The following is a 25,461-nucleotide window of genomic DNA, read 5'->3' on the forward strand; positions in this document are numbered from 1 at the left end:
AAGGAAAAACGGCTTCGGTGAAATCAAAAGACGCGATCGTGGCTGTTAAAGAAAAAAGGGCACGAAAAGAAGGGAACAACCCGACCGCGTGGCCTAAGCTGGCCGCGTCGAAAAGGAAAGGAAACTTTAAAAGGGCAAAAAAATAAAGAAAACTACTATTAGATTGAAAGAATCGTATGTTAAGTTTCGCAAACTTCTAAAAACACATCTATTTCAGAATACATTTGAAAGTAATCTGGGATGAAAGGGGAACATGGGCAGAATGAATATGCAGTACAAATCATATGTTTTGCTTATATAAACTTGTTATGAATGAATTGTCCACTACTGATGTTTTTACTTTTCAGAATGGATGTTTTTAGCTTGCTGTGCTTTCCTGTCAAACAAATGGAGTTCTTATATGTTATTTTAAATTTTGATATTTTACTGTTTAAGATGTAAACCGTTCTGGTTTGTGTATGCAATAAGAAACAGAATAGAAAATAAATAAATGATAAACGATAAGGGAATTTTTTTTTTAAACTGGAAATTGCTTAAAAAAAGAAAAGAAATAAGGCAAAAGCCTCAAAATGAAAGAAACTGTTTCCCGAGCCTGAGAGGAGCGGGGAAAAAAGTTGACCGCACCTCAACTCGGAGAAAAAAATAACTGAGCAGGAACGTTCACGTGACGGGCGGGAAATCGGTCTGCGCACGCGCGCCAGAAGACTCTGGCAATACTTTTTAATATTTTGCTTGCAAAATGCCGTTTCCCGGGCCGAAGCAGACGTCGACCCATATGTGAGAACAAGCAGCCTGCTTGTCCTCAGAGAAATTCTAATTCTCCCATCTTATTTCTTAGGCCTCTGGCATTCGCATATAGGCATTTCAAACTATGTTTTTTGTTTCTACTTAGATCATGCTCAGTACTTGACAGTATTAATTTGCCATCTTTTGTCTGATTTTTATTTAAGGATACCTGATCTACTATGATCTCTTTTGCAACCTCACTATCAGGGTACCCTATCTTCCCTGTTTTGGTGATAGCTTTGAAAGATACCTTATTCCGAACCATGCGCTTTTGAGCGACTGTCGGCCTTCCCCCAGTTTTTTGTTTAAAAGCTGCTCTATCTCCTTTTTAAATCCGATGCCAGCAGCCTGGTCCCAACCTGGTTAAAGTGGAGCCCTCCTTCGGAATAGGCTCCCCCTTCCCCAGAATGTTGCCCAGTTCCCAACAAACCTAAAACCCTCCTCCCTGCACCATCATCTCATCCATGCATTGAGACTGCGGAGCTCTGTCTGTCTCTTGGGCCCTGCGTGTGGGATGGGTAGCATTTCAGAAAATGCTACCCTAGAGGTTCTGGATTTGAGCTTTCCATCTAAGAGCCTAAATTTGGCTTCCAGAACCTCTCTCCCACATTTTCCTACGTCATTGCTAAGAGATAGGGTCTTAATCTGTTACACTGGCAGTTAGATAAACACAAAATCAAGCCCCTAGTGTCTCTCGAGTCCTCACATAGATCTTCTAAAAAAAGAATCTTCCTGAGGATCTCACATTTAATATCTGATTTAGATGAAAAATACTTCAACTGAACATAGGCATAATCATACTGTATATACTGCAGCAGGACATGTTTATCCACTCCTACCCTAGCTGAGATAGTATTAAACCACATCTGCCCTCGTGTGCAACTTTCTTTAAATTAATCACCTTACTTTCTAACTCTTCTTACTCGCTTACCTATCTATATGTTCTATCTTTGCTTTACCCTTCACTGTCAATTAAAATGTTCTATTACGTATTGTGTTGACATTGTAAGTACTATACTATGCCATACATTTTATTGTTATTTGAATATTTTTAGTGCTGTAATTGCCTATTGCTCATGTTTGATCTATTCTTACTGTACACCGCCTTGAGTGAATTCCTTCAAAAAGGTGGTAAATAAATCCTAATAAATAAATAAAAACATCCTGGTAGCTGATAATCTGCTGCAAGGGTACAAAAGGGAATGAAGGAATCATCATCTCAAAACTGTCCACAGGTAGCTAAGCCCAGTAAACGCCACCAAACAAACGTTCTAGGAGGAAATAATGGATTGTCCACCACTGGAGAGTGGTGGGACAGAAGTGAATCCAAATGAAAAAAAGAAAAGAGAATCCCAATAAAAAAAAGTAGTGCGTATTAATGGGCAAAGATCTAGAGACAATCGTCTATATTTTCGAGGCAGCCACATTAAATATTTCAAACAGGAGGTCCCTATCATGGCTTGTTTCAAATGCACCCAGAGTTAGTGAGCTTGGTCATGGAACCACTCCACCATGGAACAAGCCTGGACAGCCCTACAACACCACAATAAATTAGGTACTCCTAAACTACCTCACTATTTATCTTTCTAAAGGAAGGAGCGAGGCAAACGGGGTTGCTTACTGTGCCAGACAAATCGAAGTACGTTAATCGCCTTGAAGACCAGATAAAAAAGTATGTGGCAAGGTCAAAAGTAACACCTGAAAAATATGCATCAATCTAGCAATAATATTCTTCAGGGTGGCTATTCAACTAAACCACAAGAGGTTCATAGTATCCCAGCGGTCCAAGTTTGCATCACTAGCCTTGGGTAATTTTCTTTAAAAAGATCAGCAGTGTTCCTGGTCAAATTGACGCCCAAATAGTGAATACCCTCGGTAACCCAGTGGAAAGGAAAAGAGGACAGCAAAGCAGCTACAGCCACCTGAGAGAAGCTAATTAAGTAGTTCTCCGTTTTAGTCATATTAACTTTGAATCCTGAGACCGCCAAGTAGGCAGAAATTTCTGTCAATAAATTAGGGAGGGAGGTCAAGGCTTGGTTAGGGACAACAGTATATCGTCCGCAAACAATGCCAGTTTGTACTCAACTCCCCACCCACACTCCACTTATATCAGGATTAGCTCGTATCACTGCAGCAAAGGGCTCTATGACCATCGCAAACAGCATGGGAGAGAGAACAGCCCTGAGTGCCTCACATTCAGGCGCAGGGCCGTCTAAAGGGGAACCCAGGTGATCGCATCCCAACAGAAGCAGAAGAGAGAAAACTCCAGCGCCAGGCCCACCTTAGAGGCTGGGAAGGAGCAGACACAGGGCTTTGGGGCCTCTTTTTTGGCTGGCAGGGGTCCCCAGGCCCCGCCAGCAGAAGCCTTCCTCCAGCACTGTTCTTCACTCCGCCACATTACCTGCCCTGCCCCTGTTGAACATACTCAGTTTTGATTAAATTGAGCATGCGCGATGTGAGGGGAAAAGCAGCCGCAGGGGCAGGGCAGGCAATGCGGCGGAGTGAAGAACAGCACTGGAGGAAGGTTTCTTCTACTGGCGGGGCCTGGGGACCCCCACCAGCCAAGGTATGTTGAATTAAGGAGGGGGGCGGCAGCGGCGATGATCCTGGGGGGGGGGGGGGGGGCAGCAGCAGTGGCAGCCCTGCCTCGGGCACAGCTCAGTCTCTCGGTGGCCCTGTTAAGACCAGAGTTGCTTCCATTAATGCAGACACAAGCTTTTGGTGAAGCATAAAAACTCTGAATCCACCCACGAAATATAGAACCCACACCAAATTCTCCAGAACTTTATCCATGAAGGAGCAATGAACCCGATCTAAGCTGAGAAGGCACAAGCGAAGTTCCTCCTTCCTGGCAAAGAAAAGAAGGTCCACCATGTGTCTCACATTATCCGAGGCCTGAGGATGAGCCACAAAATCAACCTGGTCTGGATGGATCAAGCAAGGCAAAATAACCACCAAATGATTTGCTAGCACTTTCACAAGGAATTTAAAATTAGTATTCAGCACCGAGATAGGATGATAGGAGGCACACTCAGTCTTATCTTTATCTGGTTTTGGGATTACCACTATCCAGGCCTCCGTATTCGAGAATGGCAAGGATACCCCCTATGAAGTAGAATTCAATATTAAAGCCAACAAAGGGGCTAAGTCAGTAGCAAAAACTTTATAAAACTTATTAGTTAATCCATCCAAACCAGGGGCCTTACCTGTGGGTAACCCTTTAATAACCTGCAGCACTTCCTTCACCATAATTTTCCCTTCCACAACTATACGTTGTGCCTGGGACAATGATAGGAGATCAAGAGCCACTAAGTAATTATCAATGTCAGCATCCCAAATAGTGGAATCCTGTGTATACAGCTCTTGATAAAATTGTTGAAAACGATCTCAGATCTAAGCTGATTTGGTGAGCAACTGGCCAGTAGCCAACTTCACCTGTAGGATATTCCTACACTTTATGAGCTAGAAGCCGGCCTGACTTATTACCATATTCATAATTTCATTCAATGTGGAAACTAAAAAGAGTTAGACCATTTTTTCCAAGTACAATCATTTGTACTCAGTCATCTCGACTATTGTAACTCACTATACGCTGGCTGTAAAGAGCTAATACTTAAAAAACTCCAGACAGGCCAGAATACGGCAGTCAGACTAATATTCGGCACACCAAAATACGAAAGCGCGAAACCCCTGTGGGAAAAACTACACTGGCTCCCACTAAAGGAACGCATCACATTCAAACTTTGCACCCTAGTTCATAAAATCATCCATGGTAACACCCCAGCCTACATGTCAGACCTGATAGATCTACTACCCAGGAACGCAAAAAGATCCTCTCGCACATTCCTTAATCTTCATCCTCCCAAGTGCAAGGGTCTGAAATGCAAATCAATGCATGCATCTACCTTTTCCTATACGAGCACGCAACTCTGGAACGTGCTGCCACATAACCTGAAAACGGTCTATGAATTGACCAATTTCCGCAAACTATTGAAAACCTATCTCTTTGACAAGATATATCACAAAGATCAACATGTGTAACTGTATAATCTTTAAAACTTCCAGACTGTCTTATAATGTCTTTCTGCTTTAACACCTTCATGTATTTCACCACCATGTAACACAAGACCCTCTGTAAACCAAATATATATTCACTGCTATTTCCAGTACCCACGACGAAATGTAAGCCACATTGAGCCTGCAAAGAGGTGGGATAATGTGGGATACAAATGCCATAAATAAAATAAAATAAATAAATAATGATTACGTTTCAAATGAGCCACGGCAAAAATCGATTGTTCACCGTAAAGGATATCAAGATGTAATTTAGTGGCCTGGAGTTCTTGAAGGACCGCCACAGATTGAGAACTTTTATGCTGAACCTCCAAAGAGCTAATTCAAGTGAGGCATTGAACCACTTGAACCCAATGAGCCTTGGAGCGCTGACTGGCTTTCTTAATAAAATTGCTCCGGGTCACAGCTTTAAGCGCATCCCAAATAATTCCCAAGGAAGGCCCAGAGTTCATATTATGATCTAAATAATCAGTCAGAACAGCACACTAGCTGTTACAGATTTCATCATCTTGCAACAATAAATTACTGATCGCCCATCGTTTGTCCTGCTCTTCATCTCTAAGCAAAGAAATAGTGGACCATACAGGCGCATGGTCTGAAACCCCCCCCCACATCTGACAAAGACCTGTTCAAAAACACATAATTCAGTCTAGAGTAGGATGAATGCATATGAGAACAGAAAGTATAGTCTTTAACTGTGGGATGGCCTAAGCCAAATTTTCAACAACCTGCCACAATGCTTATGAGAGCTTAAATCCATACTCGATGCTGTCGCGGTACAATCTAAAATAGGCCGCATAGTAGCATTAAAATGCCCAGCTACAATGAGCTTGCCCACAGCACAAGCAGACAGCGCCAAGCAGAAACTAAGAAAAAACACATCATAAGGTGCATATAGTGAGACTATAGTTACTAGTTGATGATCCAATAAAAGCTGAAGAAAAATTTATCAACCCTCTGAACCATGCTTAATGCGTTGAACTTTTAGTACCCTTCACATCAGAGGTACAAAAAACATGGGGATATTGAGGATGTGTTCTCAACCGTTCATAAGATTTGGTAAAATGGGTTTCCTGAAGGAGAACTACACGGACTTCACTCAAAGCAATTCTCTAAACAGGAAATGTCTCTTATTGGGCAAATTTAGACCCTTAACATTGTATGTGAAAACCTTTAGATCTGTGGACATAAGTCAATAGGAAAAAAAAAATGACAAGCAAGTTCTTTCCACATATCCCCCTGTCAAAACCCCCATAGCTCCCCCCCTTATCCCCCTTCCCCAACCTCCCCTCCTCAAACACACATCACACACCAGTCAGGAGCCAAATTGATCTGTGAATGGAACACTGGAGGACCCAAATCCGTGCACCAAACACACTCACACCCCCCCCCCCCCCCCCCCACACACACACACAACCAGAAATAGTAATAAGTCTCCACCCTGCAGCAATCAAAAGGGGGCCCTCAATTAACCCTGAACAGAAGAACCAGTGCCTTTAGCATGTCCTTCAGGTAGCGCCATCTAGCTGATTACTGCGCAAGGCTCTCTTGGTTCTGCTTGAAGAACACTGCCAACGCAGTAGCAATCTGGAGGAAGTTAGTACAGTGTTTCTTGTCCTTCCACCTCTGTCCTATCTTTAACAGATAGCTATCTGGAGAAAGTTAGGAGAGCGTTCCTTCTACCTCTTTCCTATCTTTACCTGGATAACTATCTGGAAAAGGTTAAGAGAGTGTTTCTTGTCCTTGCACCTCTGTCCTATCTTTATGTTGATAGCTATATGAAGAAAGTTAGAAGAGCATTCCTTCCACCTCTGTCCTATATTTAGCCAGAGAGCTATCTGGAAAAGGTTAAGAGAGTGTTTCTTGTCCTTGCACCTCTGTTCTATCTTTATCTGGATAGCTATCTAGAGAAAGTTAGAAGAGCATTATTTCCACCTGTCCTATCTTTATGTGGATAGCAATCTGGAGAAAGTTAACAGAGCATTTCTTGCTTTTATACCTCTGCCCTATCTTTATCTGGATAGCTATCAAGTTAGCAGTCAGAATATCGCCACTACCCAAATAGTACAACCAGTCAATACTGACTCTAGATATTCAATGGCCGCTACTATCTAGGTACTGCTGCTGAATATTTGAAAAATTTTTTTTAACCTGTGGTAGCTGTTTAAAAAAGATGCTGACCGCCCAATATTAGAGGGAATGTGTGTTGTGCTGAAAAACCAAAAATATGTGCATTGATGCAATCCCCATTCTTATCCTACCTCTGAATATGACCTCAACAATTTTCAAACAGCCATTCCACTGTTGTACTAAAGAAACAACTTTGAAAATTGCCCTTTTAGGTGATAATATTCAACCTGTGGTGGTAAGCGGCTAACCTAGTCCCGGATATTCAATACTGGGGCGTGCACAGCACCCAGCTTTGAACATCTGAATACGTCCGCTGATCTGGAAGTTTACCAGGCACTTGGAGCATAAAGTTAGCACAGCTGTTTTGCTGTTCTAACTTTATGTGCTTACTTAGCAGGTTAGTGGACTGACCCTTACTGGGTTTAAAAAAAAAAGTTTCTTCTTCCTCAAACTCTTCCCTTTCCATCCCGTTATTCTGGCCCTTAGTGGCTACTTTTCTGTTCTGCAAGCCGGCCGCTGCTGTGTGGGCCTGAGACGAAAGTGGCTACATCCCTGCCCCCAGCCACATACATTCCCAAGTGCTCTCTCTCTGCCTCCTTTTAATCTCACCCCCACTGAGGATATGCCCCCCATAGCTCTCTCTCTGCCTTTCACCCACCCCCAGCACACACACATTCCAATAGAGCTCTCTCTCGCTGCTTCCCCTCCTCCACAACTCTCTCTCAGTGATCACTATCGCATATACCTTTCTTTGGCATTCATTACCCTCCTCCTGTTGCTGTCTCCCAGTGACCACCCATAACTGAATTTCTCCATATCTCTTTCCAGCTTTCTCTTTTCCTCCACCTGCGTATACCTCCTCAGCACCTACACTCCAGCACACAGACACTGAGCTCTCTCCCTTCCTGTTTCAAATCGCCCCTTCGCTTGCACAGATGCAACAGATCTCTCCCTACCCCATCCCCACAGAACATATACCTAAGCTCTTGCTCCCTCCCCAACAGATACCCAGAGCTCTCCCCCTCCCTGTGGCATTCAGACATACAGCCCTTGCTCCTGCCCTTCCTTCTCAAGTGGCACACAGACACCCAGCTCTTGCTGCTCCCTCTCCCCACCCTCACATCAAACAGCTTCACCTTGTTCTCCTCCTGTAATGCACAAACACAGCTCTCACTTCTAACACCTCCCCTCACCCTCCCGGGCTCTCACTTCTCACATTTCCCCTCACCCTCCCAGGGTCTCATTTCTTACATTCCACCTTCTCCTCCTTCGGCACACATCTTTTAGTCACCATGGTGACCTGGCACCTAGGGTTTGTTGAGCCCTGCCCTAAGGGTTAAAATGCCCAATCAGTACTTCTTGCCCCATGGTTCTCGTTTCGGTACTCACCTGATGATGATGCTGTGGGTGTCTGACAGGTTGGAGTACTGCTCATTCTGCTCGGTGTTTTATTCCGTTGTCCTTCAGCAGAGGTTATCCTGCTGGAAATTAAGAACATTCAGATAAGGCCCCTCATACTTAGAAGATGGCTGATGATGCAAACCCCATGAGTCACAGAATAAGCATGACACTGGACAGCCTGCACAAGAGCCAGAGTGTTACTTGGGGATTCAACTGAACAGGGGTCAATGTCTTCCAAATCAGAGAGGGAGGGGGGAAAGAAAAAAGCAATAAAGTCAATCCTATATACAGCAGACAGAAACCCCTCAATGCTAAATCCCCCATCCATCTCAGACAGATACCTTGGTATTCTCCCCACTATACAACAGAGAAGGATCCCTCAGTGCCTGGCTCTGGGAGTCGTTGTTTTTCATATCACAAATTTTCCAAAACATGTTCGGATCAATGTGGCTTACATCAAAATTTGACTTCAAAATTAACAGTATTAACGTGTGAGCATACATTGCAAGTATAGGCTTACATAGGAAAGGAATAAACAGACAGTGATCCTCGACATGCAGTGTAGCTTAAATTGTAACAAGAGGCAATAATTAACAGTGACCGGTATCGTGTATGTCTAATGCTGTGAACAATGTGTATCCTGTTGGTAGTAAACTGTACGTAGCAGTATACCTCTGAACATCAGAGTTCAACAATAGGCAAATTTTATGTGTGAGTATACTGGCATGCTATGATGCGGCTGTTGGGTGTGGGACAGTTCCTTGTAGTTAAGTAAAAAGGGGTAGGAAGAATATGTTGTGATTGTCATCATATTTGTCCTGTGTCTGCAAGATACTTCTTGAACAGATATGATTTCAATAGTTTACTGAAGAGTAGATAGTAGGTGATTCTTCTAATGTCTAACGGTAAGGTGTTCCAAAGTTTGGTTGAGAGATAAGAGAAACATGTGGCATATACTGATTTGCAGCATATTCCTTTGTGGTGTGGATGGTAGAGTGTCAGAAAGTTGCGGATTCCCACAAAGGCATTCCTCAGGGGGAGATAGCGAAGATACTTACCTGTAGCAGGGATTGTTCGAGGACAGCAGGCTGATTATTCTCACAGCTGGGTCCACGTCTGCGTCGGTCTGGTAATCGGCATTTGAAATAGCAAAAAGAAAAAATTTTGCCAGAGACTTCCCGCCCGTTGCGCAACCACGCTCTTCAGTTAAGTTCTAAAGCATAAAGAAATAAAACAATAAAGAAATAAAACAACAAGGGGAGGTGGGCGAGATTGTGAAAATAATCAGCCTGCTGTCCTCGGAGAATACCTGCTACAGGTAAGTATCTTCACTTTCTCTGAGGACAAGCAGGCTGAGTTGTTCTCACAACTGGGGTATCCCTAGCATCCAGGCTCACCCAAAATAATTAACATTGGTAAATTGGGCCTCGCAACGGCAAGGACAAATATGTAGATTAACCTGAAACTATATACAGCTAGCTGAAAGTGCAGCCTGGAACAGAATAAAATGGGCCTAGGCGGGTGGAGTTGGATTCTAAACCCCAAACAGATTCTGCAACACCGACTGCCCAAACCGACTGTCGAGTCGGGTATCCTGCTCAAGGAAGTAGTGTGATGTGAATATGTGGATGGAAGACCATGTTGCAGTTTTTGCAAATCTCTTCGATGGAGGCTGACTTTAAGTGAGCCACCGACGCAGCCATGGCTCTACCATTATGAGCCGTGACATGGCCATCCAGAGTCAGCCCAGCTTGGGCATAAGCGAAGGATATGCAATCTGCCAGCCAATTGGAGATTGTGCGTTTTCCGATGGCGACTCCCCTCCTGTTGGGATCAAAAGCAACAAACAACTCAGTGGACTGTCTGAAAGGCTTCATCTGCTCCACGTAAAAGGCCAATGCTCTCTTGCAGTCCAAGGTGTGCAAGCTGCTTTCGCCAGGGTGGGTATGAGGACGGGGAAAAATGTTGGCAAGACAATCAACTGGTTCAGATGGAACTCTGACATCACCTTCGGCAGGAACTTAGGGTGCGTGCAGAGGACTACTCTGTTGTGATTAAACTTAGTATAAGGTGCATCTACTACTAAGGCCTGAAGCTCACTGGCCCTACGAGCTGAAGCAACAACCACCAAGAAAATGACCTTCCAGGTCAAGTACTTCAGATGGCAGGAATTCAGTGGCTCAAAAGGAGCTTTCATCAGCTGGGTGAGAACAGCGTTGAGATCCCATGACATTGGTGGAGGTTTCACAGGGGGCTTTCACAAAAGCAAACCTCTCATGAAGCGAACAACTAAAGGCTGTCCAACCTTCTACACACTGATGATAAGCACTAATTGCACTCAGGTGAACCCTTACGGAGTTGGTATTGAGACCAGACTCCGACAAGTGTCAAAGGTAATCAAGCAGGGTCTGTGTAGAACAAAAGAGAGGATCTAGGGCCTTGCTGTCACACCAGACGGCAAACCTCCTCCATTTAAAAGAGTAACACTTCTTCGTGGAATCTTTTCTGGAAGCAAGCAAGACTTGGGAGACACCCTCTGAAAGACCCAAGGAAACGAATTCTAAGCTCTCAACATCCAGGCTGTGAGAGCCAGAGACTGGAGGTTGGGATGCGGAAGCGATCCCTTGTTCTGGGTGAACAGAGTTGGAAAACAGTCCAATCTCCACAGTTCTAGGGAGGACAATTCTAGAAGAAGAGGGAACCAAATCTTACGCGGTCAGTATGGTGTAATCAGGATCATGGTTCCGCGGTCTTGCTTGGGTTTCAGCAAGGTCTTCCCCACCAGAGGTATGGGAGGATGCGCATACAGGAGGCCTGTTCCCCATTGTAGGAGAAAGGAATCTGATGCTAGACTTTCATGGGCCTGAAGCCTGGAACAGAACTGAGGGACCTTGTGATTGATTTGAGAGGCAAAAAGATCCACTGAGGGGGGCCTCACGCTCGGAAGATCTTGCGGGCTACGCCCATATTCAGCAACCACTCATGAGGTTGCATTACCCTGCTCAGCCTGTCGGCCAGACTGTTGTTTACGCCCGCCAGATAAGTGGCTTGGAGAAACATGCTGTGACAGCGCACCCAAAACCACATCTGGATGGCTTCCAGACACAGATGGCGAGATCCTGTGTCCCCCTGCTTGTTGGTGTAGTACAATCGCAACCTGATGTCTGTTTGAATTAAGATAATTTGGTTGGACAGCTGATCTCTGAAAGCCTTCAGAGCATTCCAGATCGCTTGGAGCTCCAGGAGATTGACATGAAGACCTGTTTCCTGGAAGGACCAGGCTCCCTAAGTGTGAACCCCATCTACATGAGATGCATCCGTCGTCAACACTTTCTTCGGCTGAGGAATTTGGAATGATCGTCCCATGGTCAAATTGGGCTGGATTGTCCACCACTGAAGAGAGTTGCAAAAGTTGGTGGACAGTAGGATGACATCCTCTAGATTCCCCGCAGCTTGATACCACTGGGAAGCTAGGGTCCATTGAGCAGATCTCATATGTAGACGTGCCATGGGTGTTACATGAACTGTGGAGGCCATGTGTCCCAAGAGTCTCAACATCTATGAGCTCTGACTTGCTGAGACGCTCAAACTGTGGACACCAGGGACAGAAGCATGTCTGCCATTGTCACAGGGAGACAAGCCCGAGCTGTCTTCATGTCCAGCAGTGCTCCAATGAACTCTAATTTCTGAACAGGAGTGAGATGGGACAGTGTAATTTATTACGAACCCTAGTAGTTCTAGCACCTGACTAGTCATCTGCATGGACTCCCGAGCACCGTTCTCCGAGGTGCTCTTCACCAGCCAATCGTCGAAAAAAGGGAACACATGCACTCCCAGTCTGCTTAGCGACGCTGCGACTACTGCTATGCATTTTGTAAACATTCTGGGTGCAGACGACAGGCCAAAGGGCAGTACGCGGTACTGAAAGTGCTGCATTCCCAGTCAAAACCAAAGATACTTCCTGTGAGCTGGGAGTACCGGAATGTGCATGTAAGCATTCTTTAAGTCCAGAGAGCATAGCCAATCATTTTCCTGAATCATAGGAAGAAGGGTGCCCAGGGAAACCATCCGGAACGTTTCTCGGACTAGGAATTTGTTCAGGGTCATCAGGTCTAGGATGGGACGCACCCCCCTCCCCCGTTTTCTTCTGCACAAGGAAGTACCTGGAATAGAATCCCAGCCCTTCTTCCCCTAGTGGAATGAGTTCAACCACATTGACCTTTAGAAGGGTGGAGATTTCCTCTGCAAGTACGTGCTTGTGCTGGGAGCTGTAAAAATGAGCTCCCGGTGGGCAATTTGCAGATTTGTATTCTAGATTGAGGGTGTATTCTAACCGGACTATTTGAAAAACCCACCGGTCGAAGGTTACGAGAGGCCACCTTTGGTGAAAAAACATTAACCTCCCTCCAACTGGCAAGTTGTCCGGCACGGACACTTTTATTGTGTCTATGCTTCCCTGGAGCCAGTGAAAAGCATGTCCCCTGCTTTTGCTGGGGAGCAGCAAGAGCCTTAGGTGCACACCGTTGACGAGAACGAGCACACTGGGGCTGAGCCTGCATAGGCTGGCGGGATGCCGGAATGTACCTACGCCTAGCATAGGAATAGGGAGCACTCCGTGACCCCCTAAAAAACCTCCTATATGAGGAGGATGTAACAGAAGGCGTCCGGCGGGAGAGAGAAGCCATAGCATCTGTGTGCTTCTTGATCTGGTCGACCAGGTCTTATTATTTATTGCATTTGTATCCCACATTTTCCTACCTCTTTGCAGGTTCAATGTGGCTTTCCAAAAAGGTTATCCCCCCGGCAAGGTACATCTGCCATTCTTTGCTGGACCGAATGGTCTAGGTCAGAGACACACAGCCATGAGAGTCTGCGCATTGCTATGCCTTGAGCAGAGATTCTGGATGCCACATCAAAAGTCTCCTATGCGTCCCTGGCCAGGAATTTATGACATGCCTTCTGCTGCCTGACTACCTGGCGAAAAGGCTCGGCCTGCTCCAGAGGAAGGGTATCAACCAAGGTAGACAGCTGCCTCACCGAGTTCCGCAAGTGAATGCTCGTGAAGAGCTGGTAAGACTGGATACAGGCAGCGAGCACAGCAGCCTGATATGTCTTCCTCCCAAAAGAATCAAAGGTCCTAGCTTCTCTGCCTGGGGGCGCCGAGGCATAGTCTCTAGTACTCCTAGCTCTCTTGAGGGCGGACTCCACTACCATGGAGTTGTGGGGTAACCAAGACCTCATCAACCCAGGTTCACTGTGGATCCGATACTGGGAATCAGTCTTAGGGCTCAGGGGACCAGACAGAAGGAACGACCAGTTTTGCACAAGGACTTCCCGGAGTACCTTATGCAAAAGAGCCATAACTGCCTCCTTAGGTGGAGAGACGTAGTCCAGGACATCGAGCATCTCAGCCCTGGGCTCATCCTCCACTTCTGCAGGGAATGGAATGGCCTCAGTCATTTCCCGTACAAACAATGAAAAGGAGAGGCTCTTAGGAGGAGACAGTCTCCTTTCAGGTGGAGGGGAAGGTTCAGAGGGAATCCCAAAGGACTCATCGGAGGAAAAGTACATGGGATCTTCCTCTGACTCCCACGAGCGCTCCTCCTTGGTATCGGAAAGCACTTCCCTCAGAGACCTTTGAGACTGAGCCTGCCTCGACGCTGAGGACTGACGTCCTCGATGGTGATGTCAAGGGGCCGACGTCCACATGGACTGCGGTGAAGCTTCCTCTGCCGACATCAATGGGGAGTCAACCTGGGTGGCAGCTGACACCGGAGCCGCAAGCGGCACCAAGGTCGGGGAGTTCACTGCAGGTGAAGGGCCAGACGCAGCTGCAGAAGGCGGCACAGCAGGCACAAGCACCCCCAAAGCCAAAGCAGACTGGCGCAGCAGTCCCTCTGGAAGTAAGGCCCGGATGCGCTCGTCGAGAGCCACCATTGGAGAAGGTAGCAGGGCCGGTGGAGCAACCGGTGGCAGAATCAGATGAGGCTCAGGAGCTCGAACCGAACTGCTAGGAGGCTGACACATCAGCACCTCCTGTATGGTGTAGGATGCAGTACTCCCGGCGCCGAATCCGTCAACGCCCCTGAGCTCCCGGAACCGTGTGTCAAGGGGGAACAGTGACGGTGCTTCTTAGCCTTTACTCAATGCACGTCACCGAGGCTCCTCGGTGCCGATGAGGATGACGTTGAATCCTCACGTCGCCTCGGGGTCAGGTCTAACGATGGACGGTCCCAGGGGACCTGCACAACAGGAGGCCTTGAGACAGGTGGAGACCCACTCGATGCCTCACTGCTTCAAGCTTGCCGTGGCCTCTCAGCAGCCATGTGTACCTCTGCTCCTGACGTTGATGAGTCCCTCGATGTCGCCATCCTTGGTTCTGATGTTGATGGCAATGTCGAAGTACCGGACTGAGCCCCAAAAAGTTTCTCTCTCTGGGCTTCTCGAGCAAGTTGGGTCCTTTTTTTTCATACGAATACAAAGAGCACAACAAACTGGGCTATGGTCGGGCTCAAGGCACTGGATACACCAGGAATGGGTATTTGTACCTGAGATGGTCTGGTTGCACTGAGTACCATGTTTGAAGCCGCTGGGTGTCTTCGATGACATGGAAGGGAAAACCACACCGACAAAATTAAACGACTCGATTGTGCGGAAGAAAAAGGGCACAAAAAGGGTAGAGACCCGGCCGCTGATGAAAAAAAAGAAAACTTAAGACAAAGGAAAAAATAAACTGGAAAAAAAGTAAAGGAACTTTTTTTTTTTAAAGGAAGAAAAACGAAGTAACCAGAGAAAATGACTAAAAGTCAAATGACAAAATGTGAAGGCTCTTTCCCGGACATGAAAAAAGGAGTCACAGAATTAACCTGCTGCGCCTCGTCGTGGAAAGAAAGAAACTGAAGAGTGTGGTTGCGCGATGGGCGGGAAGTCAGTCCGCAAATGCGCGCCAGAAGGCACTGGAAAATATTTTTCTTTTGCTATTGCAAATGCCGGTTCTCGGGCCAACGTGGACATTGACCCAGTTGTGAGAACAACTCAGCATGCTTGTCCTCGGAGAACAAATAATGTGACAAGATACTCTGGAAATAGGCCTTCAAGAATATTCAAAGTTATAGCTAAGATCTTGAAGTTGATCCTGGCTTTTATGGGGAGCCAGTGTAGTGCTTGTAGAAGGGGAGAACCTCTATGGAAGTGTGGGGTCCTGAAAATTAAGCGCACCGCCATATTTTGTGTTATTTGCAGGTTTTCTAAGCTCAAGTCTTTGCATCCTGCATATAACCCGTTGTCGTAATCTAGCTGGGATAGTATCAGTGATTGGAACATAAGGCGGAAGGTGGTGATCCGGAAGTAGGTTCCTGAGTCTTCTGGAAGCAAGAGCGTCCTGAAAGCCTTTTTTGTGACTGTTGATATTTGTTTGTCAAATGTCAAGCTTTGGTCGAGTAGAACTCCTAAAACCTTGAGACTCTGTTCTAAAGGGAACCTAGTCTGGCTGACTGTAAAATGGTTGAAAGATATTGGGCAGAAGGAACTTGCCATTACTAAGAATTTGGTGGTCTCTCTATTCAAGTTTAGTTTGAATGCTGAGGCCCACGTCTCCATGTCGTCTAGGCTGGTTTGAATCATGCTCGTGATATTCGTCAGATCTCTCATGAAGGGGATATAGATTATGTTGTTGTCTGCATATACATGTGATTTTTAAGGGTAATACCCAATGGCAGGATTCAGAGCCCATGATTTCTGTTTCAAAAGGTGTAACATAGTAGATGATGGAAGATAAAGATCTGTATGGTCCATCCAGTCTGCCCAACAAGATAAACTCATTTTACATGGTATGTGATACTTTATATGTATACCTGAGTTTGATTTGTCCTTGCCTTTCTCAGGGCACAGACCGTAGAAGTCTGCCCAGCACTCTTCTTGTACTAAGTTCTGAAGCTAACGTCGGAGCCCCTTAAAATTTACACTCCAGCCCATCCCTATCTATTCAGTCACGATCAGGGCGTAGATCGTAGAAGTCCACCCAGCTCCCGTTTTGTTTCCAATTACCGGCGTCATCACCCAATCTCCGCTAAGATTCCGCGGAACCATTCCTTCTAAACAGGATTCCTTTGTGTTTATCCCACGCATGTTTGAATTCCAAGTATGTAAGTATGTGCATGGCTCCTTGCTCAGGGTTGTCACTGCAATGACTGAATGGCAATTTCTTCCAGAATAATACAAACTCTCCCCACTGTTTACTAAAGCTTAGCTTGAGTTTGACCTTTGGTTTTTTCCAGTGCATATTTTCTAGCGAAAAAGGTGCCGGTACTCAAATGCCAGGCCACCCTTCAGGGGGTGGGGTGATCACTAAGGGACCCACCCTACAATAGCCAGGCCCCCTGCAACCAGTCACAGAATCTTAGACAAGGCAGAATTGGTGTGTAGAGCTTGAGCTCTTTCATTAAAACTTGGGGAACATGGGTCAATTTTAGCAGACAATGAAAAAGGTGCCGGTACTCAGTATCCCCAAGTACCCCCTGGTCTTTTCCCAGTATGGCATTACTTATGTACTTATGAGTTATCTGCAGCAGGGCCCATTTTATTGCCATGGGCCCTGCTGCAGATAACTTGAGCTAAGCTTTAGTAAACAACCCCCTAAATATAACCTTTTGGTGGTCGACAATTCTTATGGTTTATAAATATGAGTGTAAGGCAGCAGAATTTTTAAATAGATCCAAAATGATTGAACAAATTTGGTTGTCTATTTCTACCGATACTAGCTCTTAATTGACATTTCAGGTTCACCTTTTAAATTCTCCTTATTCATCCATAATTGATTTTTAAGTATTGATCTCTATTTTCCCTAAATGCTTGATTATAATAATTGTAATGTTTTTGTTGGGGTGCTCTAGCTTTACTATGCTTTGCCAATCTATGTATAATAATACTACTAATTATTATATTCTGCAATCTATCAAATTGCTTTACGGTGAACTCCTTGGATTAATGTTTTAGTTATTACCATCTCACAGATGGTGTTGTTCTTTTTCCTGTACCATAGTTTGTCATTTGTTTAATTATATTTGAAAATACTAATAAAATTTTGTGAACTCAAAAAAAAAAAGAAAAGAAACTTGAAACTCAATGTGTGGCAGCAGCCAAAAAAGTAAACAAAATGTTAGGAATTATTAGGAAAGGAAAAGACTAAATCAAAGAGTATTATAATGCCTCTGTATCACTCCATGGTACCTTGAGTACTGTGTGCAGTTCTGGTCACTACATCTCAAAAAAGATATAATGGAATCAGAAAAGGTACAGAGAAGGGCAACCAAAATGATTAAGGGGATGGAACTCCTCTCATATGAGGAAAGACTACAGAGGCTAGAGCTCTTCAGATTGGAGAAGAGACAGCTTAGGGAAGATATGATTCAGATGTATAAAATCCTGAATGGAGTAGAACAGTTAAACGTGACCTGAATGGTTTATTCTTTCAAAAAGTAGAAAGGCTAGGGGATAATCCATGAAGTTATATAGTAGCACATTTAAAACTAATAGGAGAAAATATTTTATCACTCAGTGAATAGTTAAGATCTGGAACTCTTTGCCAGAGGATGTGGCAAAAGCAGTTAATGTATCTGGGTTTAGAGAGACTCCTGGAGGAAAAATCCATAAACCGTTATTAAGCTAGACCTGGAGAAAGCCACTGCTTATCCTTGGGATTAAGTAGCATGGAATCTTGCCACTCTTTGGAATTCTGCCAGGTACTTGTAACCTGAATTGGTCACTACTGGAACGAGGATACTGGGCTAAATGGACCCTTGGTCTCACTCAGAAGGACAAATCTTATGTTCTTGAAAGAGCATACCTAATGATCTTAGTGGCTAAAACTGAATAGATAAGAGCTACTGAATCACAGCAAAGCAAGAACTGCCATACATAGGCAGTGAAAGGATTCTGGCATTTCCAGAAAGCTCTGGAAAATTCTTTTAAGTACATAAGTATTGCCATACTGGGACAGACTGATGGTCCATCAAGCCCAGCATCCTACCAATCCAGGTCACAAGTACCTGGCAAGTACCTTCTAAGTAAACTGCTTAGCAGCAGAGAAACATAGCTATGAAAAGAGCTTAGCAAAATTTGCTTGAGAAAAGGTCTTTTATAAAATTGATTGACTGTACGTGCCACATGTAGATGCTCCCAGGGGAGTAGTTTAGGCGAAGGAGAGGCATACTTGCCATGTACATATGTCTTATAAAATGCCTGAGGACATGCAGATAGCAAATGCATACATTTACACTCTCCTTGGAACAGGTGTAAATTTATGCATTGAAAATCTGTACACTATTGGGGATAGTAGCTGTTAGGTGCTTCCGCTGTCTCTATACCTTCTACTCAACACACATCACTCTATGTTACTTTTTTTTTTTTTTTAAGTTGGACATCAAATTCGGAGAGCAATATAAATATATTACCTTAGTCGGTCTTGATTGACTCAGCATCATCTCTGTTTTCAACTACAAACACCGCCCCTCGCTCTTCCTCCCCCAATTCATCATGTCTCACTTCTTTGCTAACATTTTAGAATCAAATGATAATTGTAAAAAGTTTTCAGAATACCTTCCTAGGTATTTATTTTTTTAATTTTTGTTGCATTTGTACCCTGCGCTTTCCCACTCATGGCAGGCTCAATGCGGCTTACATGGGGCAATGGAGGGTTAAGTGACTTGCCCAGAGTCACAAGGAGCTGCCTGTGCCTGAAGTGGGAATCCAACTCAGTTCCTCAGGACCAAAGTCCACCACCCTGACCACTAGGCCACTCCTAGTTGCTTCTAACAACTACACTTAGAGAATCAAAGTATCTAGAACTGGAAAAAAAGAAGGGTAAACCTTCCAAAGCCAGAGGTAGAACTATTTTCCCCTATCCCTCACAAGAGGGTTAACACCTAAAGAGTCACTGACTGAGTGCAATTACTCTGGGTTGCTTTCCCAAGAGGAGAGATGAACTGAGCCTGTCTGTGAAACGAGCCTGTCTGTGAAACCATTCCTCTGTAAGCAAATGCTGATCTGCTCCATTCAGCTTCAAGCACAGCACAATCAGAATAGATCCCTTTCTTACCTGGAGCTGTGCTGTGATGACTTTTTTCTAATACCCAGTTTGTGGCTGCTTGGTGGTTTGGGGACATGCTGAGAGGAACTCTGGACCACTGTTGCTTTCTGCTGATTGTTTGCCTTCTGGCTGATGCAGAACATGTTCGGTGAACACTGAGCATTAGCAGCAATGGGTACTGACCACTGGGTGGAGCCTGGAACCGGATGATTGGTAAGAACAGCCTGACAGGAAAAAGAAGTGATGGAAACACAATACAATCTAGTCATTTATTTCTTCCTAACCTAAAATATGTGCAGCAGTTCTTCATATAATGGGAAGTTCTAGAAAGTACACAAAAATTCATAAACAACGTGCTTAGAAGGAGGGTTAAAAATAGAAAACTGAGGGGTACTTATCAAGCTATGTTACAGCAATAACATTTGCTACTTTCCCCTTAGTGTGTGCAAAAAGGGCACTAATGTGCATTATATAACGGGTTACATAGTAATGAGATGCAAAGCATGCACAACAGCTCATTACTACGTAAATTTAATAGAACAGTTTGTGGTAAACACCGCAGCTGCCTAATTCCTAGAAAAATACTGCTAGTAAACAGTTGCTCATAGGAAGCGGAATGGGCAGTAGAAGGGACTAAGGCTTTCTGATGGGTGAGGACCAGTAGAAGGCAGGAGCCAGCAACTTGCACGCTCATGTGGCTCTTTGAATATGGTTCCAAAGCAAAACTGAGGTACCAAACCAGTATTACTGGCTGGAGGTGGTGGTGGTATCTGCACACCACCTCCCACCTCCTCTTCCCACACTGGGAAGGGAAGGGAAGGAGGCTCTATGGAGGGGGTCTCCTCAGATATGATGTAGGTGTACTATGCTCCACAGTGGCATTTAGGGCATGTTCACAAACCCCACACCTTGCTTTCAGGTTCACACAACACAGTCCAGCAAGAAAGAAGAGAAAAGACAGGACTAAGGCTCTCTAGTATGTGGGCAGGGGGCAATGTAGGAGTCTGAAGCTCTCCGAGTATATGGGAGAAGCTAAGGCTCTTTGATATACACAGAGTGGGCAATGTTAAGGGATTGAGGTTCTCTGGTGTACATGGAAGTTGCTGCCTGAGATGCCTTTTTGTACAAGCAGGAAGTGTTTGGGACTTTCTGGTGTGTATTAAGGAAGGCTTACAATGAGTAGTGTGGTTACCTGATGCCGAGCTCGGCTTTGATCCAGCAGCTGCTGGCTATGAAGTCTTTGTAGTTGCAACTGCTGCAGGGCATACTGAAGCTGGTAGCTGCTGACGGTGGGCTGGTGCTTCTGCTCTGGAGGGACCCCGGTCATCATGTTATATATGGTATTCTCCACTTCTGCATCCCAAGCCAGGCTGTCACTCTCTAAAGTCCTGGGGCAACAGACAGACAACAGGTATCATAATGTATAAGATGCCTCATGGATGTATAGAAAATCCCTCATGAAAGAAAAATATCCATTATGGAGACAATTTGAAACCCTGTGTAGGCCTACAAGCTATTTTCAAGGGAAACTCCCTGCTGAATTTACCTTTGAAAATGCAGGAGATGGCCAAAAGCATTGCACCAGAGACTAAGTCCCCAGCATAAAACATACATCTAAAAATGAAATCCATATGTGCTAACAGCTGGCTCTGGAGTGGAGGAGTAGCCTAGTGGTTAGTGCAGTGGACTTTGATCCTGGAGAACTGAGTTCGATTCCCACTGCAACTCCTTGTGACTCTGGGCAAGTCACTTAACCCTCCATTGCCCCTGGTACAAAATAAGAACCTGAATATATGTAAACCGCTTTGAATGTAATTGCAAATACCTCAGAAAGGCGGTATATCAAGTCCAATTTCCCTTTCTTCTTGCTGTGCAACAGTTCTACATAGGACATAACACACAATAAATCCCTCCTCAGGGCAGAGAAAATCCAGCAATGGAACCTCCAGCTCAGATTCAGAGGGGAATGGCACAAACACTACAGCAGACCACAGAAAAGAGAGGTCTTTGTCCAGCGCCAATAACATTCTACTCCCATACTCAAGCATCAGACTTTGGCCTTCCCTTGTCCAGGCATGGACCCCTGCAACCCACGCATGACACCTTCTAGCCTTTCTCTGCCTCGCGCCTCTCTCATCTGAGCTCTCCTGCACCCTTAGCTCCCTCCCCTTGCATGCACCTGGTCATCCTTTTGGCTCCTCATCCCTATTCAGCCAGCCACCACTGCCCCTGGCCCTTCTTTTCCTCCCAGTTCTGCCGCCCTATAAATTGGTCTCCTCAATGTCTGCTTGCTCTGCTATAAATACCCCCTTGTCTCTGATCTCATTTCCCTTCATTTTCTGGATTTCCTCTTTGACAGAGACCTGGGTCTGCCCCAGAGACAAGGTTATCTTGAGACTTTCTTTCCCTTCATGTCTCTCAACCTTCCCGTTATGGGGGAGGCGTAACCTGCTTCTTTCATTCCTCCTTCCAGATTACCCTCTGCTCTGCTAAGCCCTTCTCTATCTTGAAAGTCCTTATTCTTCGGCTCTCCCTTCCTTCCTCACATCTGTTTGTCGTAGTTCTCTATCATCCTGCCCCCCTTCCACTTCTTCTGTGGATGAGCTCTCTGCCTTCATCTCAGAATGCACTACGCTGTTTCTGTTTTGCCCCCAGCAGCCTTATACCAGTGTAGCTCTAAAATGTGTTAATGCCTTTAATGTTATTCTAACTTCTAAGGATTTTTACTGCTGCAATCACTTCCTTCAACGATATATGAACATTGTGTGAAATGTAGTCTTATATATATTGCAGCCACCCCTGCTTGTTTGTATAAAGTTTGTTACTAGTGGTCTATTCTCCTGCAAAGGCCTCCTCCCTTTCTCAGTTGAGCTTGATTCCTTTGTTTGTCGTTTCCTGATTATTTCTACTATGTAATGTAATGTAATACAGCTCTTGTATTCCACTAACTCCCACAAAAAGTGGTTCAAAGTGGATAACAATTAAAGCATGATATAACAAAATTAACTGAAAAATTTCTTAAACAAAAAAGTTTTCAGATTTTTGTGAAAAGTGTAATAAGAACCGAAAGAGCGTAGTTCTAATGGAAGAGATGACCAGAAATGAAAACTTGATAAATGAAAGAAGCCTCAAGATAACACTTGTATCTGACTCCTAAGAAAGAAGGCAGAAATGGATCCCTAGTTTTAACAAAACTGTTAACTGTAGGAAATGAGAAAAAAATCAAGAATATAAGCAGGAACAAAACCATCAAAATTTTGAATATTACACAGGACAATTTAAACAAAACATGAGCTTGGAATGGGAGTCAATGAAGGGAAATAAGAGCTGAAGCAGCACTATCCAATTTTTAAATCTCAATATTAATTTGGCTGCAGTTTTTTGCAAGATCTGTAATTTTGAACAAAGTTTAACAATAATGGATAGAAACAAAATATTACAATAGTCAAAATGAGATAATATAATAGCTTGCACCAAGGTAGCAAAATGATGAGCATGAAAAAAATGACAAATTCAACGTAGCTGACGAAGTTTGAAAAATACAACTTGTGTAATATGATTTACTTAAGGTTCAAAACAAAGGTAGTGTCCAAAATGACACCAAGAACATTTGACGTTCTGTCGAGCTTTAAAGAAAGACTCTCAGAAATAGTTATAGAATCAGAAACAAAATCAATATTTCTATCTAAGCAGAGTAATTTAGTCTTACCAATAATGTTCAATTTAAATCCATGGATAAGACTGTAATGATTAATTTTAGAAATACAAGACGCAACCATTGATGAAATGTCACTCAATCCATTCTCAATTGGAATTAGCAAAAGCACATCATCAGCATAAGAGTATTATTTTACACCTAGAGAAGAAAAAACAAAATCCATCTGGGTCATATAAACATTAAGTTCACATGAGCAGCAAACTTTAAGCAAGAAAATCTACACACAAAAAAAAATATAGATCCAACAAGTGGATTAACTCTGTAACGGGAACCATTTGACCTGCACATCCCAAAAAAGTGGAGAAAAAAGATCTCAGCATTACCACTCAAGCCACCATTGAGCACAACACACCATCACAGATCAGAAAAAAAACTCCACTAACTATAGTTAGTGTCCATTGATTTAGTTCATTCCCAAAATGGAGTAAACAAAAACACTTGTGCATCCATAGGTTAGAAAAAACAAATCAAAGTCACTGTAATCCCAAACAGGTGAATATTTCAATCAACTCATCTCATGCTGTCTTCATGTCTGCTACCAGTGAATCTCCAATACCTGGCAACTGATCCATTTTGGAACCATTATCCATTTTAGTGGATTTTTTTGTACGACCATTCGTTCCACTCATATCTTCCTATGTACAACATACTACTCATATGATCAATATACTACAGGAGTATGATGGCCCGTTGACGGATACTATTATGGTTACCTTGGACACTGAATCATTTTATACCAACATTCCACAGTTAGAAGCTATCCACATCATTAAAAAATCTTTACAAGGAAGAACACACAGACGTATATCCAACCAACTGATTTTGACTTGCACCACCATTGCCCTAACCAAGAACTATTTCTGTTTCTAAAATATATATTATCAACAGGTCAAAGGCACGGCCATGGGGGCAAGCATGGCCCCTGACTTGGCGAATTTATATGTCGGTAATTTTGAAAATGAGCATCTTGAATCTAATCCCTTTTCACACCACATCAAAATCTATCGGCAATATATAGATGAGATTTTCATCCTACGGCAAGGGAGTTAGGAAATGCTCATACACTTTCACCAGTGACTCAACAAAAGAGACCCCAATTTAAAATTTCAGATTGAATACAATGCGAAGAAAGTTCATTTTCTAGAACTCTCTGTTACCAAGAACAATTATTTTTTCCAGACTACCATTGACAGAAAACCTACAAACAGAAATGCTTTTCTATGTTCAATCCAACACTAAAAAGCAATGCCAGTTTCTCTGCCTCTGTCGTATTTGCTCTGATTTTGAAGATTTCAATCACCAAGCCCGCATCATGAGTGACAGATTTCTATTGAAAGGATATCCTGCAAGACACGTACTAGATGGATATACCAAGGCACTGAAGAAGGACTGAGGAAATTTATTATATATCCAGAGTACCTGAATGTAACTCACCTTGAGCTACTACTGAAAAAGGTGTGAGCAAAATCTAAATAAATAAATAATAACAAACCCATATCAGAAAGACACCAGACATAGTATGCACGCTCAGGTACTCTTTTTTGGCCAAACATATTTAATGCTCCAATCGACAACATTGGCATATTCTAGAGGTTTTAGAATGTTTCAGGAACAAAAAATTGGTGGTTGCATATTTAAGAGACAAGAATCTGAGAGAACATCTGGTTCCTTCTACATTACCGGACTTGGTAATAGAACCTCCGGTCCCTCCATTGGGACATCACAAATGTGGTCAATATAGTGTGCGCAGCCTTTGTTTAGAAACATCTGTCTTTATTCATCCCAATACACAGAAGCAATACTTTCTACGACACACTTCTGACTATAATACATTTTTGTCATTTATATTATCCTATGTCCATGTTATAGGTGGGCAAAACCACAAAAGCTATAAAAACAAGCATCATAGAGCACTGGAGCTGTATCAACAGAAGAGTGGAGACTGCACCTTTGGTGAACCATTGGTACACAGCCAAATATGCTATAACACACTTGAGATTCCTTGTCTTCAAAATTTTTAAGGGGAACTGGAGAAGAGGTAACTTGGATAGTTTTCTTCTTCGGCAAGAGCAGAGATTCACCTTTGATTTACACACTTCGACTCCCCATGGTTTAAACAGTGAAATTGATTTCCGTCCATTTTTGTAATGCACGCTTTTCACCATACACTCATGGCAAATCAGTACTCCAACGTTAGTAAGGATGTCCACATTATGACATACAATTTATATACCAACCTAGTAAGTGGAGCTTGATGTAGAAATAT

The 25,461-nt window shown here is 43.9% G+C and overlaps 1 protein-coding gene across 1 annotated transcript in view; it reads right to left on the minus strand.

Moving 5' to 3' along the window:
• Positions 1–25,461, minus strand: part of TTLL5 (tubulin tyrosine ligase like 5) — a 482,374-nt gene that overhangs the window by 27,132 nt on the left and 429,781 nt on the right. The window contains exons 33-35 of the mRNA XM_030213729.1: positions 20,670–20,865; positions 19,487–19,701; positions 8,380–8,471 (exon numbers count right to left, since the gene is read on the minus strand). Of these exons, the coding sequence (XP_030069589.1) occupies positions 8,380–8,471; positions 19,487–19,701; positions 20,670–20,865 (503 nt within the window). The remainder of the gene's footprint in view (positions 1–8,379; positions 8,472–19,486; positions 19,702–20,669; positions 20,866–25,461) is intronic.

This window comes from Microcaecilia unicolor, chromosome 9 (assembly GCF_901765095.1).
Source record: "Microcaecilia unicolor chromosome 9, aMicUni1.1, whole genome shotgun sequence".
Lineage (NCBI taxonomy): Eukaryota > Metazoa > Chordata > Amphibia > Gymnophiona > Siphonopidae > Microcaecilia > Microcaecilia unicolor.